The sequence below is a fragment of the Syngnathoides biaculeatus genome, chromosome 4 (genome assembly GCF_019802595.1).
Source record: "Syngnathoides biaculeatus isolate LvHL_M chromosome 4, ASM1980259v1, whole genome shotgun sequence".
NCBI lineage: Eukaryota > Metazoa > Chordata > Actinopteri > Syngnathiformes > Syngnathidae > Syngnathoides > Syngnathoides biaculeatus.
The window spans coordinates 23,666,921-23,682,836 of record NC_084643.1 but is presented as its reverse complement, the minus strand read 5'-3'; the positions used below and the strand labels follow the sequence as shown (position 1 = coordinate 23,682,836).

General features: G+C 41.5%; 1 protein-coding gene across 2 annotated transcripts in view; it reads left to right on the top strand.

The window, feature by feature from the left end:
- The window catches only part of sema4c (sema domain, immunoglobulin domain (Ig), transmembrane domain (TM) and short cytoplasmic domain, (semaphorin) 4C), a 111,594-nt gene extending 96,484 nt beyond the window's left edge, over positions 1–15,110 (top strand). For both annotated transcript variants that reach the window (XM_061817013.1, XM_061817012.1), the window contains exons 9-16: positions 1,676–1,851; positions 6,865–7,009; positions 7,317–7,530; positions 9,745–9,860; positions 10,805–10,962; positions 11,256–11,347; positions 11,588–13,874; positions 13,986–15,110. In XM_061817013.1, the coding sequence (XP_061672997.1) occupies positions 1,676–1,851; positions 6,865–7,009; positions 7,317–7,530; positions 9,745–9,860; positions 10,805–10,962; positions 11,256–11,347; positions 11,588–12,483 (1,797 nt within the window). In that variant the 3' untranslated portion in view covers positions 12,484–13,874; positions 13,986–15,110. The remainder of the gene's footprint in view (positions 1–1,675; positions 1,852–6,864; positions 7,010–7,316; positions 7,531–9,744; positions 9,861–10,804; positions 10,963–11,255; positions 11,348–11,587; positions 13,875–13,985) is intronic.
- The last annotated feature ends 806 nt before the right edge of the window (positions 15,111–15,916 follow it).

The following is a 15,916-nucleotide window of genomic DNA, read 5'->3' as shown; positions in this document are numbered from 1 at the left end:
CACAGATGTTATAAAAGAAACTGAGGTCATACAACTGAATATAAGTTTAGTGATTCAATCAATTGGTAAATCCTAGAAACATAAAAGATTGTACAAAGTAGTTTTGAGTTTGCAGAGTCAACGGCAGATTGCTTTGTTTGTTTTTTTCAACACACCCCTTTGAACAAATTGTATATCATGAATGGTGAACTGCACCTACTGGTAACTTGTTTGACATGTAGCAATAAAAAAAATACACTGAAAATGTGGATCAATCTGGTTAGTCACATTGAACTACTATTATTTTGAAAACTACTGTACACCATTAATGAGAAAACAAAAAGGCCAATTTAAACAACAGAGCATTCAAAAAGGATAGACATTGGGTGGAAGGATGTCATGAGAGAAAAATATTTTAAAAAGGACGCTGAAGTTGCCAGCTTTCTCCTTGCCAAGTAATGGCTTGGAATCGTCGAGACACTGCATTGCATTGCCATTTCGGGTACTACGGTACTTTTGTTTACAATTGAAGAGATTCTTGGTCACGCTGTTGCCTCACTGTTAACCTCATATTTTGTCATGCGAATTGAAGTATGGTGAGACATTGACGTGTTACATGGAGTGGCACCTCATCTCATGATCGCAATGGAGGGAAAAAAATGGGCAACCAACTATTTTTTTAGAGCTTTCTGAAAGGTGGTATTTCTAGAGGTTTTAGCTGACATGATATCGCTTTGATGTGAGCTGTAAAATGATAAAAACAAAATGTTAACGTTTCACATTCGCATGATAATGGCATTAACAAAAGAACTATCACTTATTATGATAGTTTTAAGGAAAGTTTATTGTCTTGGAAAAATGATTATAATAGGCCCAGTGATGAATGAAGTCTATCGTAAACATACATCCACAGCGGTAAAGTCTGTCCACCCTAAGATCCACCAACTGTAGCTTTTCAATGAAATTACCCACACCAGTCTAACTGCCTCTCGCATACAGTGCGGGATTTACACCATTCACAAAAAAAGTTCCCTATGTGTTAATAGGATGAAGATGTATGTAATTAACCACACTGGCATATACCTTTTAATGTCTACTCTGTGAAGAAGAAATTACAGACAGATGCTCCACACATCATAAATGCTGGAGCAATGAATAATTCAATGCATTCTGGTGACATTGGTTATGAACCAATCTGCTATGTCTCATTCTAATGGCTATAATATGACCATTACCATCTACTGTATGTCTTCCTTGAGCACCCACAATCACTGAGGACATTGAGAATGATATTCGTTGGTACAATGGCTTTTTTAAAGGTTTTATATGAAAATAAAGACAATTATTTGTTTATAGTGTAACTGAATAATTAATCTTTATGTTCCTGACACAGATGCTAATGAAATCTCACAGTAACATCTTAAGCTACTGATGAAAGCTGCTAATATCACTAATAAGAAGCCTGTGCCACAATCAAGTCCCATAGACACACAAAATAGATCTTTTTTTTTTTTATTTAAAATTTTTTCCGAGGTGTGAATGTGAGTTGAGTGAGTAAATGGTTATTTGTCTGTTTGTGCTCTAAGCTTGGCTGGCAACCAGTCTGTGGAATACCCTGCCTCTGATCCCAAAGGTATAGAAAACCGTAAACGTGGAAAGGCTCTTTTGTAACTGTAAATGGATGTCTCTTCTGTAGGGTGATCTTGGTGGTACCCGGACGCTGCAGAAAAAATGGACCACCTTCCAAAAAGCCCGTCTGGACTGTTCCCTCCCCGAGCGTCATGTCTCCTTCAACAACCTCCGGGCTGTCTTCACGCTGCCTGGGCAGGATTGGAGGGGTACGACTTTCTTCGGCATCTTTCATGCTCAGTGGTGAGTCAAACACAAACAAGACCAGTGGTAAAAATAACAGAAAACAAACGTTGTCATTGCCATTATTTAAATCTGATTTAGGGAAAGACAATGCAATGCGATAACAGCATGTTTGATTCTAACAGCTTTTAATAGTCTCCTCCTGGTTTCAGAAATAATAACTAATAACAACACTGTGTGATGGAAAAATTGTAAGTTGTTTCTTTTCAATTGATGTAGGACAATTTTTTATCAATAAATCCAAAATTGACATCAGTCGCTCATGTTCAGGTCAGGTTTTTAAGTCAGTCATCAAATCAGGTTGTTAACAGTTTATGACAAATGTTACAAAATGTGCTTACCGTAAATTGAATAGTACACATTGATACAAGTATTGTAAATTGAATGTTGGATCACTGGTCAAAATTCAGGACGTGATGTTTATTTGAACAACTAAAGCAAAAATACATGTAGATGTAAACAAAAACCTGTGGCCAGAGTTCAAAAAGTTGAACTGATTGAGCAAAACAGATGTGATATTTGGATTTAGGACATTAAAACTGTCCTAAAACAAGGAAAAAAAATTCTTAATTTTTGTGTTGACTATTGTAATTTATTGTATATGATTTGGTATTCAAGGCATAATTGGATATATTGTATACACTGGTGAAATCACGTTAGTCATAAATTATTTTTCCAACATGTTTGATTCTAATGGCAATGCAGCCCTATGGGGGCACAAACCAGTGCAATCTGTAGGCCGGTCCCAAGCCCGGATAAATGCAGAGGGTTGCGTCAGGAAGGGCATCCGGCGTAAAAACTGTGCCAAACAAATATGAGCGTTCATCTAAAGAATCCCATACCGGATCGGTCGTGGCCCGGGTTAACAACGCCCGCCCCCAGCACTGCTAACCTACAGGGCGTCGGTGGAAATTCAGCTACTGTGGGTCGAAGACAAAGAAGAGGAGGAAACCGGATCCAGCTTCAGAAGAAAAAGAGGAATGCACAGAGCCTACAACTGAGTGTAGGGACTTTGAATGTTGGGACTATGACAGGAAAAGCACAGGAGTTGGTTGACATGATGATTAGGAGAAAGGTTGATATTCTGTGCATCCAAGAGAGCAGGTGGAAAGGTAGTAAGGCTAGAAGTTTGGGAGCAGGGTTTAAATTATTCTACCACGGAGTAGATGGGAAGAGAAATGGAGTAGGGGTTATTTTAAAGGAAGAGCTGGCTAAGAATGTCTTGGAGGTAAAAAGAGTATCAGATCGAGTGATGAGACTAAAATTTGAAATTGAGGGTGTTATGTATAATGTGGTTAGCGGCTATGCACCACAGGTAGGATGTGACCTAGAGTTGAAAGAGAAATTCTGGAAGGAACTAGATGAAGTAGTTCTGAGCATCCCAGACAGCGAGAGAGTTGTGATTGGTGCAGATTGTAATGGACATATTGGTAAAGGAAACAGGGGCGATGAAGAAGTGATGGGTAAGTACGGCATCCAGGAAAGGAACTTTGAAGGGCAGATGGTGGTGGACTTTGCAAAATGGATGGAGATGGCTGTAGTGAACACTTATTTCCAGAAGAGGGAGGAACATATAGTGACCTACAAGAGCGGAGGTAGAACCACGCAGGTAGATTATATTTTGTGCAGACGATGTAATCTGAAGGAGGTTACTGACTGTAAAGTAGTGGTAGGGGAGAGTGTAGCTCGACAGCATAGGATGGTAGTATGTAGGATGATTCTGGTGGTGGGTAGGAAGATTAAGAAGACAAAGGTAGAGCAGAGAACCATGTGGTGGAAGCTGAGAAAGGAAGAATGTCGTGCGGCCTTCCGGAAAGAGGTGAGACAGGTTCTCGATGGACAACCGAAGCTCCCGGAAGACTGGACGACGACAGCCAAGGTGATCAGAGAGACAGGCAGGAGAGTACTTGGTGTGTCATCTGGTAGGAAAGGGGAGAAGGAGACTTGGTGGTGGAACCCCAAAATACAGGGAGTCATACAAGGAAAGAGATTAGCGAAGAAGAAGTGGGATACTGAGAGGACTGAGGAGAGGCGAAAGGAGTACATCGAGATGCGACGTAGGGCAAAGGTAGAGGTGGCAAAGGCTAAACAAGAGGCATATGAAGACATGTACACCAGGTTGGACACGAAAGAAGGAGAAAAGGATCTCTACAGGTTGGCCAGACAGAGGGATAGAGATGGGAAGGATGTGCAGCAGGTAAGGGTGATTAAGGATAGAGATGGAAATGTGTTGACTGGTGCCGGTAGTGTACTAAATAGATGGAAAGAATACTTTGAGAAGTTGATGAATGAAGAAAATGAGAGAGAAGGAAGAGTTGAAGAGGCAAGAGTGAAGGACCAGGAAGTGGAAATGATTACTAAGGGGGAAGTCAGAAAGGCACTACAAAGGATGAAAAATGGAAAGGCAGTTGGTCCTGATGACATACCGGTAGAGGTATGGAAGCAATTTGGAGAGATGGCTGTGGAGTTTTCGACCAACTTATTCAACAGAATACTAGCGGGCGAAAAGATGCCTGAAGAATGGAGGAAAAGTGTTCTAGTTCCCATTTTTAAGAACAAAGGGGATGTTCAGAGGTGTGGGAACTATAGAGGAATAAAGTTGATGAGCCACACAATGAAGTTATGGGAAAGAGTAGTGGAGGCTAGACTCAGGACAGAAGTAAGTATCTGCGAGCAACAGTATGGTTTCATGCCTAGAAAGAGTACCACAGATGCATTATTTGCCTTGAGGATGCTCGTGGAAAAGTACAGAGAAGGTCAGAAGGAGCTACATTGTGTCTTTGTGGATCTAGAGAAAGCCTATGACAGAGTACCAAGAGAGGAACTGTGGTACTGCATGCGTAAGTCTGGTGTGGCAGAGAAGTATGTTAAAATAGTACAGGACATGTATGATGGCAGCAGAACAATGGTGAGGTGTGCCTTAGGTGTGACAGAGGAATTTAAGGTGGAGGTGGGACTGCATCAGGGATCAGCTCTGAGCCCCTTCCTGTTTGCAGTGGTAATGGATAGGCTGACAGATGAGGTTAGACTGGAATCCCCTTGGACCATGATGTTCGCAGATGATATTGTCATATGCAGTGAAAGCAGGGAGCACGCAGAGGAACAATTGGAAAGATGGAGACATGCACTGGAAAGGAGAGGAATGAAGATTAGCCGAAGTAAAACAGAATATATGTGCGTGAATGAGAAAAGTAGAGGGGGAAGAGTGAGGCTACGGGGAGAAGAGATAGCGAGGGTGGACGACTTCAAATACTTGGGGTCAACAATACAGAGCAATGGAGAGTGTGGTCAGGAAGTGAAGAAACGGGTCCAAGCAGGTTGGAACAGCTGGCGAAAGGTGTCTGGTGTGTTATGTGACAGAAGAGTGTCTGCTAGGATGAAGGGCAAAGTTTACAAAACAGTGGTGAGGCCGGCCATGATGTACAGATTAGAGACGGTGGCACTGAAGAAACAACAGGAAGCTGAACTGGAGGTGGCAGAAATGAAGATGTTGAGGTTCTCGCTCGGAGTGACCAGGTTGGATAGGATTAGAAATGAGCTCATTAGAGGGACAGCCAAAGCTGGATGTTTTGGAGACAAGATTCGAGAGAGCAGACTTCGATGGTTTGGACATGTTCAGAGGCGAGAGAGTGAGTATATTGGTAGAAGGATGCTGAGGATGGAGCTCCCAGGCAAAAGGGCGAGAGGAAGACCAAAGAGAAGGTTTATGGATGTGGTGAGGGAAGACATGAGGGCAGTTGGGGTTCGAGAGGAAGATGCAGGAGATAGGCTAAGATGGCAAAAGATGACACGCTGTGGCGACCCCTAACGGGACAAGCCGAAAGGAAAAGAAGAAGAAGAAGTTTGATTCTAATGGCAAATAGGTATTTGCAATTTTACAATGCTAAGCTTCTTCATGGATGGGGAGAAGGAGAAGGGAGAGAGGCATGGAGGGAAGTGTGTTTACCATTTACCATTACCAAATTTAAATGTTTTTGGGCCACTCTGTAAATGTTATGTGTCGATGAATTGTTTGAGAACCAAGAAAAAAGGAGCAAGGGCAGGAGTTTTCTTTTTTCCAAATTTAGACGTCCCCTGTCCCGAGGCAGTGTTCTTTGACTGGAGACTTTTGTACTCTTGTTGAAATATTACGTGGCAAAGTGAGTGAGCTTTGAACTTAAGCTTTGTTTCTTCATAATGGGTCTTAATCCTTTTTTCCCAATGTGATTTGCTGGGGATTCCTTCTAGCCCCCGAGCTTTGAAAAAGATGACATTAAGATAATTTAATGATTCTAATAATGACTTTACAGTTTAAACCATTATCTGATCGAATCTGCTAGCTTTTTGACATGCTGAGATACCAGCGCTGTTTTGTGATTGAATTCATCATATTAAACTCAGGAGCTGTGATTTCCAAATTATAAAAACACGTCCCTCTCAGTACAAGTTCAAAATATCCACGGTCCATTTTAAAAGCACTTGGGTTATTACCAAATATGCTTCCACATATGATTGAGGAATAAGTAGCTGGTGACATCAGCCTGGTTAGCACATGATCCGCCTCACAGTTCTGAGGAGGCGGGTTCAAATCCAGGCTCGCCCCTGTGGACTTTGCATGATCTCTCTGTGCCTACATGGTTATTCGGGTTTCCTCCCACATCCCAAAAATATGGATAAGGTTAATTGAAGACTCGAAATTGCCGTAGGTGTGAATGTGAGTGTCAATGGGGGTTTATTTATATGTGCCCCATGATTGGCTGGCAACCAGCTCAGGGTGTTCCCTGCCTCCCACCCAAAGATAGCTGGGATATGCTCCAGGACACTTGTGACCCTAGTCAGGTTAAGTGGTGCAGAAAATGGATAGAGGGATGGCATTACGCCCACTCTTCTTTTGCCTTGCTGGGTGAGCAGCAGCACAGAAGCTACTTGCAAGCGAAACGTCACATTTCTCACAACAGCATGACAGCTAATCCGTCTCTCTCCTTTTATGCCACTGCACATCACTAACTTCTTGCTTCGCCTGCAATGTTTCAGGGGTGACGTGGACGTGTCGGCGGTATGTCAGTACCAGATCAGTGATGTGAAGAAGGTGTTTGAAGGCTCCTACAAGGAATACAGGGAGACGTCGCAAAAGTGGGGGCGCTATAATGGACCTGTTCCCAACCCACGGCCTGGATCGGTAAGAATCAGATGTAGAGAAACAAGAAAATATGGTTATACTGTTGTCGTGTGATGTGATGATGGTGAAAAATAGATGAGAAGAGGTGAAAAGCTCTTGTAAACTCATGATTCAGAATGAAAATATACAGAAAGTGGTGTAGTGGTACGGTCCGGGAGTGAAAGAAAAAGAAAGGCATGCTAAAAACTTTTCTTCTGTTTCCCTCTTGTCGCATTCATTCTGGACACTCCCTACTTCATTCTCTTCTTCTCTTAAATTTGCATTTTTTTCTCCCATTCTAACTTTTTTTTCCTTCTCTGTGCTTCAGTGTATCACAAACTTAGAAAGGGAAAGCGGCTACAACAGCTCTCTGCAGCTACCTGATGCAACACTCAACTTTGCCAAGAAGCACCCACTGATGGAGGACAAAGCACTTGCTCGCCCCCTGCTTCTCACCAAGGGTGTGAACTTCACAAGGCTGGTCGTGGATCGGGTTACTGGTCTAGATCAAAGAGCCTACAATGTTCTCTTCCTTGGCACAGGTACAAACTATAACATGTTTCGGGTTTGCCAGTTTCCACCAAGCAGTATATTATGGTGATGACTTATATGCAAAACATTGTGCAGGTTACCAAATACTGTACAATTTCTGGCCACAATTGGTGATGTACAGACCGGGATTAGTGGAGTGGCACGAGATACACTTAGGTTTGAGTGCTCTTCAGAGAATCATGACTTCACTTGGTTTCAAACATCTTTGTATCTCTTCTTTACGGGTCTTGTTTATTCACAGTACATTGTAAAGTTCCTTTGTTCTATACTGTGCCGTGGTAAGTCTAATTGAAAAGTACTACTTGGTGGAAATACATTTTTAATGTTATGATTGTTATTTTTACACACCTCTTAGTGTATCATACTGTATTGTGTCTTGGTGGTGAAAATGTATTCAGTGCACAGAACATGATAATTTACCAGATCCTTCTAAGAGTATGTCTGTTATTTAGATGGGCAGCACATAATATTGTTGAAAAGATGAGCATTTTCCGCTTATAGCTTTATACTTAGACAGGTACTGGTATTAAGCAAGGTGGCAAAAAAAACAACACACCATCTGGCCACATTTCAGCTGGGTTTCAATTAAGTGCTTGATTTGCATGCCAAGATTCATCTTCATGCATCAAAGGAAATGTCAGCGTATGTGCGACTTAATTAATATCTCTCGTGAATGGCCATCGGGTCCATGTGCAGGTGTCCTCTTTTGGCTTAAATCAAGCTTAATCAGCAGCTATCTTAATCATGAGCAAAACAAATCAGATTGAAAATTCTGGGTGATGTTACATAAATGAAAGGGAAACTATTTAGCATTCAGTTAGCCGCAGTCGTTAAATGACGACTGCGTGGCAGGTAACTGTTTAGAAGCAGCAGACACGGACTGTGGGCAGTGCATGAGGCCAATGTGTGCACACATTGGTACACACACACACACACAGGCTCTGTAATACATGTTCACTTTTCCTGAGCCAAGTGCAGATCCTCCCTCGTTGTGCTTCACAGCACAAACTCAACAGGGCCCTTGGCAGACGTGCACTCATTGTGCCAATTGGGCTGTCGGCTTGATTAGCTATTAGCTGCAACATAGCAACAGCTGATGGAAAATGTAAGGGGGGAGGACTTGTCCAGTGGTCTTTTTTTTTGTTTTGTTCTGTTTTGTTTTTTTACAACACTACACCATACAATTTATCATTTCGCCAAAAAAAAAACTCTATACTGAAGTAAAGGCATAACAGTATGTCTTGCTACACCACCAGTACTTCACACGAGGACATTATGCTGTGACTGACAACTTCAAGTTGCATTCTTTTAACGTGGTATCTTATCATTCATAATTGGTGTCTGCCTTAAAAAGGTGTTTATAGTATATGAAAAATACATCATATTATTTACATTATTAAGTAAAATGCAGTTAAACCAAGACAATGTTCTAACCCCTGGCTTTACAATATACTCTTGTCCATTTGCTGTTCAACATTAGCATACTTGGGGATTTTCCTTTCATTTTTTTTTCATAATGTGCTTTATTTTCGCAACTAAAAGGTGCACTTAAAAGTCTTAAATGTTCTCCATAACGGACAGGGCACCTTATAATGCGGGGCACTTTATGTGTGCCCTGAGTTCCAAAATCTGTAAATGTTGTGTAACTAGTCCAATGAGGTACAACCAAATACACCAGTTACATTGTTAGCATGCATGCAAGCTACCATATGATGGCGCTCACAAAGCACCGAGGAACAATAGCACTTTTATTTTTGTAAGCAGAAGAACGAGCTTACATTCCTCCACATAGTGACAGTCGAGGCAAGTCATTTGTCAACATATCATGCACAATCGTGGTGTCATCTCGAAGCTAAAATTATCACACCACAGCAAACAGAATAGCATAACTAGCAAATGATAAAACAATGACTGAATAAATAATTGACATAAAACTTGCACTTTGAACACTATTTAAATCCTGAATGCCACATAGCATACTGGGAGCGCCCCCAGCCTCCCAGTGACGCGACAGTATTGTATTGTAGCGCTCCCGTGTACATACCTCATGAATAAGGAAGGGTATACTGCATGCATTTTTCAAGGTGAGTGTAATTGACAGACGAATTATATCGTGAATTCAATGTTTCATCTTGTGTCTCACGGATCAACTAAAAGTTAAGTTATGTTAATCCACTTTGGGTTTCCTCTTCTGTGTGTTACAGCTGAGGGCTGGCTGCAAAGGGTGGTTATCCTTGGCTCTGAAGCTCATGTGATAGAAGAAATACAGCTCTTTGATATAGCCCAACCAGTAGACAGCCTGACAATTTCCCACTCTAAGGTAAATACAGATTTTTGCTGTTTCCCAGAGTCTACGACATGTGATACATTGTAGTGTGGCACTAGTGAAGCTCCGACTGAATGTATCAGAATGTTTCCAGAATAATATCACAATGATAATATTATACAGAGAGGGTGAAAGATCATCATAGTTCATTAAGGCTGTTACTCAGCAGTTCAGATTTAATTTAAATTTTCAAACAAATATACAGTCTAAAAATCTGAAGTCTAATACTGTTACTTAAGGCATTCCTAGTTTTTCATGCAAAATCTGTTTTTCTATTTCATTTGATTTGTCTTTATATGTGAATACTTTGGTGGAAAGCATTATTTGCCTACATTTATAAGTATATATATAAACTATTTGCAGCTTCTGATAAGCTTTCAAAAACATCTTAGACACAATACCAGAGCTTTATTAAGAGTCCTGAGACATTACCATTTTTTTTACCTTGTCATCAAGCTGCCCTTTGTCACCTCATGAATCCCAAAACCGGCTTCACAATAACAGTAATTACAATCCTGGGCTGCCGTTTTAAATTGAACCTGTGTCGTCCCCCTGCTGTTTTCTCAGTCTGCCTGCTCTTCGTTGACACTTTATTTCCCTGAGCCTCCATATTGGCTTGTCCCTCTGTATCAATGCGTTTTTGTTGTTCTTGTTTTTTTGTGGGCAGCCCTGGAAATCCACTGTTTATCTCATTGATGTTGACTCAGCCACAACAGATATTTTATTGCAGCTTTTGTGAAAAGAGTGTAGCCCAGATTGTATTGGAAAGAGGGTCGTGGGGTAAATGTTATTGTAATTGAGAGTGATTATCCCATTATCTCCTCCAACCCCGAAATGAGTCTCTTTCTCTCAGTGTCTCTGTCGGTATCTTTCTTCTTCCTTTTCAGCGGTCCTTTTATCAAATTCTCTCTTTTCTCTCTCTCATTGGTTCTCGTTAGAAGTATGTCTACATCGGCTCTCGTTCAGAGGTTCTCCAGTTGCCCTTAGCCAACTGCAGCCGCTATCAGTCTCAGCCAGACTGTCTGCTCGCCAGAGACCCCTACTGCGCTTGGGACAGTGAGGGTCGCGCTTGTGTTCGCATTGACCTCCACCGAGGGTAAGAATATACATTAAATTATTCATTTAAATATGTAGAATATTATTTGTACTTTAAGTCTTGATGCCAAAGTCTTCAAAAGCCCAACAAAAATGATATCAGTCTACACCTAAATATATATCACAATAAATAAACATTAAATGATCTTGCAGACCTTTGCTTCAAGGAATATTCTTGATTTGGACCTTTTTAAATTTAAGTTGAATGCCACAAGCATCCAGGATCAAATCTTGTCTTTAATAGTATCTGTCAAAAGAATGTGGTTCAACTAAAAAGTGTGTTCTCCTCTTCAGATCCACGTCTTCTCTGTCACAAGACCTAATGCTGGAAAGGTTCAGCCGTGGAAAAGCAAAGTTTGACAAGCCCGTCTCCATCCCAAGCCCTGGTGAGTGAGTGGGTGTGCCTCAGCAGTGCGCTCTTGTGGGGGTTTCTATGAGTGCATGAACAAGTAAGACGCTCAAGTGGATGTACTTGATATAATGAGGGAATGCATTTAGTTCTAGCTGAGTAAATTGTGTGGATGAGAGCTTGGTCATATTGAATATAAATTTGAATAACAGTAATTGACACTAAATCTATCATCTCTCCTGTCTCCTTCCCTACCTCCTTTACTGTTCCTCTCTAGAGCACTCTCGCCTTCGGAATGTTACAGTGGTGGTGGGCTCAGACATGGTGCTACCCTGCCAGTTGATCTCCAACCTGGCCCAGTCCTTATGGGTTGTCAACGACCGGGAGCTCCTTCTTGGTGACCCCGAGGCCGGAGGGCCACGTTTTGACCGGACCCTCAAGGCCCTTGTTGTGCCTGAAGCGGGCCAGATCCAAGCTGGGCGCTACATCTGCTATTCTGAGGAAAAAGGGGTGAAGTTTCAAACCGAGCGCTACCAAGTGGCTGTAGTCGCAAGTGCTCCTGTCTTCATGGAAGCCCGTGCTCCAGACAGAAGAATGGGGTTGTTCTGGGTGCTGGTCATCACCCTTGGTGCAGCGTGCATCCTGCTCCTGGTTGCAGCTCTCTACCTTCGCCGGCGACTGAAGCTTGCTTTAGGAAAGGGAGCTGACATGAAGCCTCTTGAAAGCACCCTGGTCTATCCCATCACCCTTCCGAAGGAGCCACCCACTTTTGTGCCCAGCAAAATGCCCAGCGACGAGGACCGCTTCTGGGAAACGGGTGCCAATTATTACTACTCAGACGGCTCACTTAAAATTGTTCCCGGTCACGCCCTTGGGCCCAACAGCGTCAGCAGCACGGCATCACCCAGTGCCATTCCAGGCCAGCCCATCCACTCTCCCAGCCGTCTCAGTCTTACCAACATCCGAGGCTCCGGTAGCAATGGTTACATTCGCCTGAACCTGAGCACAGCAGGGGAGGAGAGGGCTAGCGGGGCTTGCGCTGGTGCTGGCGGGCTGAGCGGTCTGGGCATGGGTGGGAATGACTACTCGAGCCCATTCAAAGACGAGCTAAGACGCACTTTGCAGCAGAGGAGTGTGCTGCCCGACGCCAATCCAGAGGAGTCGTCGGTCTAGGCATTTCCTCCGCCGTCATTCCGCCATTCCCTTGAGTTGGAAAAAAAAACAACCAACCTACCTCCCTCCTTTTGAGGATGCCTGCTCTCTCTCTCTCTCTCTCTTTTTCAGTGAGTGACACGTTGTCACCTACAAATGCTCTTTCCCTCGCCCTGCCAATGCCTGTTTGGCTCACTGCAGACATTTATAGCATGTTAAATATAGACTCTCACCCATGGTTCACCAACACATACTCATAATTATTGTGTGCTCTGCACTACCAAGTCTTGAACTTTCTCTGCTTCCACTGTGTCATGACCATTCATCGAAATTGTGTACTTGTACAGGAGTTACACCCTAGGCATGGTAATCAAACCAATGGCATTATCTGAAGGGTACATTTAATACATGTGACTACCAGCATTTGTGCTGGGAACGTTTGATGGATGGCAAGGAAAAGATTACTATTCCACCGAGACTTAAATTTTCAGCTTGTACTGCACTTATACCTGGAAGCCAGTCTTCTCTTATTTGTAATTGTAAGCCAAGAGGAGGCTAATTAATGTTGAAGGAAGACAACAATCATTTTTGAGTATGAGGAGCCTTGTGAAAAGGCGATACAAAGAGAGAGAGCTACATAAGTGGTATAAAATGAAGACACGGGAGTTTCTCAATGAAGGACAATCTCTGTAAATGTTTTGGCCCAATTCCTTTTTTTCTGCTAAGTGAATTCCATTTTGTTGTGATGGTTGATTTGAATTTAGACGTTTCTCCAAGATTTTTTTTCTTTGTTTAATTTCTTGAGGACCACTGCAGTCTTCAAGTTGTTGTCAAGTGACTTATGTCAACCTTTTGTGAAGAAAAAACAAGTGCTTACATTCCAGGCTCCACCATCCACGGTGACCTTCAAAAGCACCTTCAATGTACTAAAAGTGCATGAGAACCACATGTTGATGAGAATTTGTGTTTGACTTGAACTCTTTTGGATATTTTCTCATTCCCTTGGAAAAGAAAATGCTGTTGGCATTCAGCAATAAGACAAAAGACTGCAGACGTTCCAACAACACAAAGACAACAAAGCATGGAGAATGTAGTTTGAATCCTCACTGTCGCGACTGCTGTGGATGTTTTCAAAAGTGCTTTATGTTTTGTATAGTGACAGTGGTAACTTGCCCTGCAATGAAGGAAACTACAACGCTCATTCACACACCCAATGCTTTGAATGTCTACAAGCCTGGACTATAGTGTGTAACAGGATGCCATGAATCCCCTGCCTACCTTACTGAGGTCCGGAGACCCAAGTTTGGGGTTGGTGTCTTTTGGACATAGAGGTGAAGAACAATGAGAAGCACACAAGGCTTACTTCCACACTAACGGGCTGCCGGACGACAGCTTCTCTGAATATTTTACAGGTATCATTTCACTGCATCTACAATAAATAAGTGTCTTTTTTTTTGCAATCTTACTGTTACTCAATTTTCCACATTTTCTCGATTTTTTTTTTTTTTTTTTTGTCTAAACAGGGGTATTCTTGGGACATGTCTGGATGGCCCAGGAGAGCTGAGCAAGAAGTTAATATTCTGTTCTTAAACACACTGTGGACAATGGTCTAAAATCTTGCATATCCCAAATGACTCCATGGTCAAAGAGGTACTAGGCCGTCAGAGCAACTTGTTGCATGACCAACAGGAAAAGGACTCTACATTTTGATCATCCTTGTACAACATTTTTTGGATAAAGCATTTTTGGAGTTTTGAATATGATACAGTATTGTAAAACATTAATGCTTTCTTTGGAAAAAAAAAGCCTTGGTTTTATGGTTCAAGGAAAGGATTTTGTTTCATGGCTGTGTTCCATGCGTCACGTCACCTTTGGGTAAGCCAAAGTAGACTGCAGATGTTTTTTCTGTTGTATTTTTCCTAAATTATTTTTCTGAAACAGTTCAATAATCAGCTGTCCGTCCTCTTTGCAACCCTGAGCTGATGTCTGCAAGCTTTCTGAATATTTTAACTGCAGCAAAATGTTCCCTCAAGGAAGAAAATGGCTTAAGGCTAATGGATTTTCTGTTTGTTTCCTGTTTAAGTGTCAGCTGTGATCAGCTGGATCTGATTCTTTATGAAGGCTTACCAATGTACCAAAATCATTATTTAATTGGTGAGCTGCCAAAAACCAAATATGAAACTTCTGATTTAAAGCAGATCAGTGGTAGAATGTGTGCACTTGATTAGTATTCGATACTTTGACAAAGTTAACTCATCACTGAATACTCTGGTACTTGGTCGTGTTATCTGGAGTTTTTCTTCTGCTATCAGGCTTTGCTTTACTTTGCATTTTGCCAAAAAAAAAAAAAAAAATCTAAAGATTGATTGAACAGGTCGAAGTCCTTTGCTGGAGTAAAATGCATGTGTTTTAAGTCTTAATCTGTTCACATTTGTTTGCCATAACCACTCCAGTGAAGTATTTTCATTTGTGTTCATCCCAGTTTTCATATGACCTGGTTTCACTTTACTATCTTATTGATCTTTTGTTTGTTCTTAAAGTAATGTTAAGTAAATTATTTCTTGTACAAACACGTTGATATTTATTATCATTGTACATATTCCCTTATTTTTTATATGTGTGTATATATACATACTATATACACAAATAAAAAAAGAGATCTACTTCATTTGTGTGTGTTTTGTTGGTCAAGTCCAGTTCATACTGAGGATTTTAATTTTTTGTGGGCCTCACTGTGGAGATGTTTATCATTGGGGGTGGGTGTTATACTCTTAGCTGTACGGTCAAATAACCATAAATAAAACAGAACTTAGGATAAGTGGGACAGAGAATTGATGAAAATAGTGGTAATGATAAGTTTCGATGAAATGTTTTTTTAATTCTAAAAACAATATAATCTCTGTTTTATCAGAAATGGCCAACCAGTTGACAAAATATTGTGGTGCTTTGAGTTACGTGCACCTTGACCTACCAGTAAGAATTTTCAAGACAGGAGCCATCGTTCTGCCGATTTATAGCTTTGACTTGAGACCTCAATGTTGAAATACAAGCACTCTATGGTGGCAGTGTCAACTCACTTCATAACGGGCAGCAGCTCGACAGATAGTGAAACATTCTTCAAAAAAGAGAGTTTCAGATGTTCATTGCCAGATGTACCTCAAAGTTAACATCAAGTTGAACACAAATTTTAAAGAGCAACATTGCTTTGTCTAAGGTTAGTCTGATGACCTTACCGAACAAGCAATGGAATCACCGTAAACTTGCTAAAAATATTGATGCTGCAGTATCGCAAAAAAATTTAGGCAGTGACGATTCAAAAATAAATAGTGCAGCAACACATGTAGGCAGACAATACGGGCATATGTTTTTTATTCTCTCTGAATATGGAGAGGATAACTGGAGGTTACTAGGGAGCATCTACATCAACTGTAAAACTCGAAGCCCAGAGGCTAGC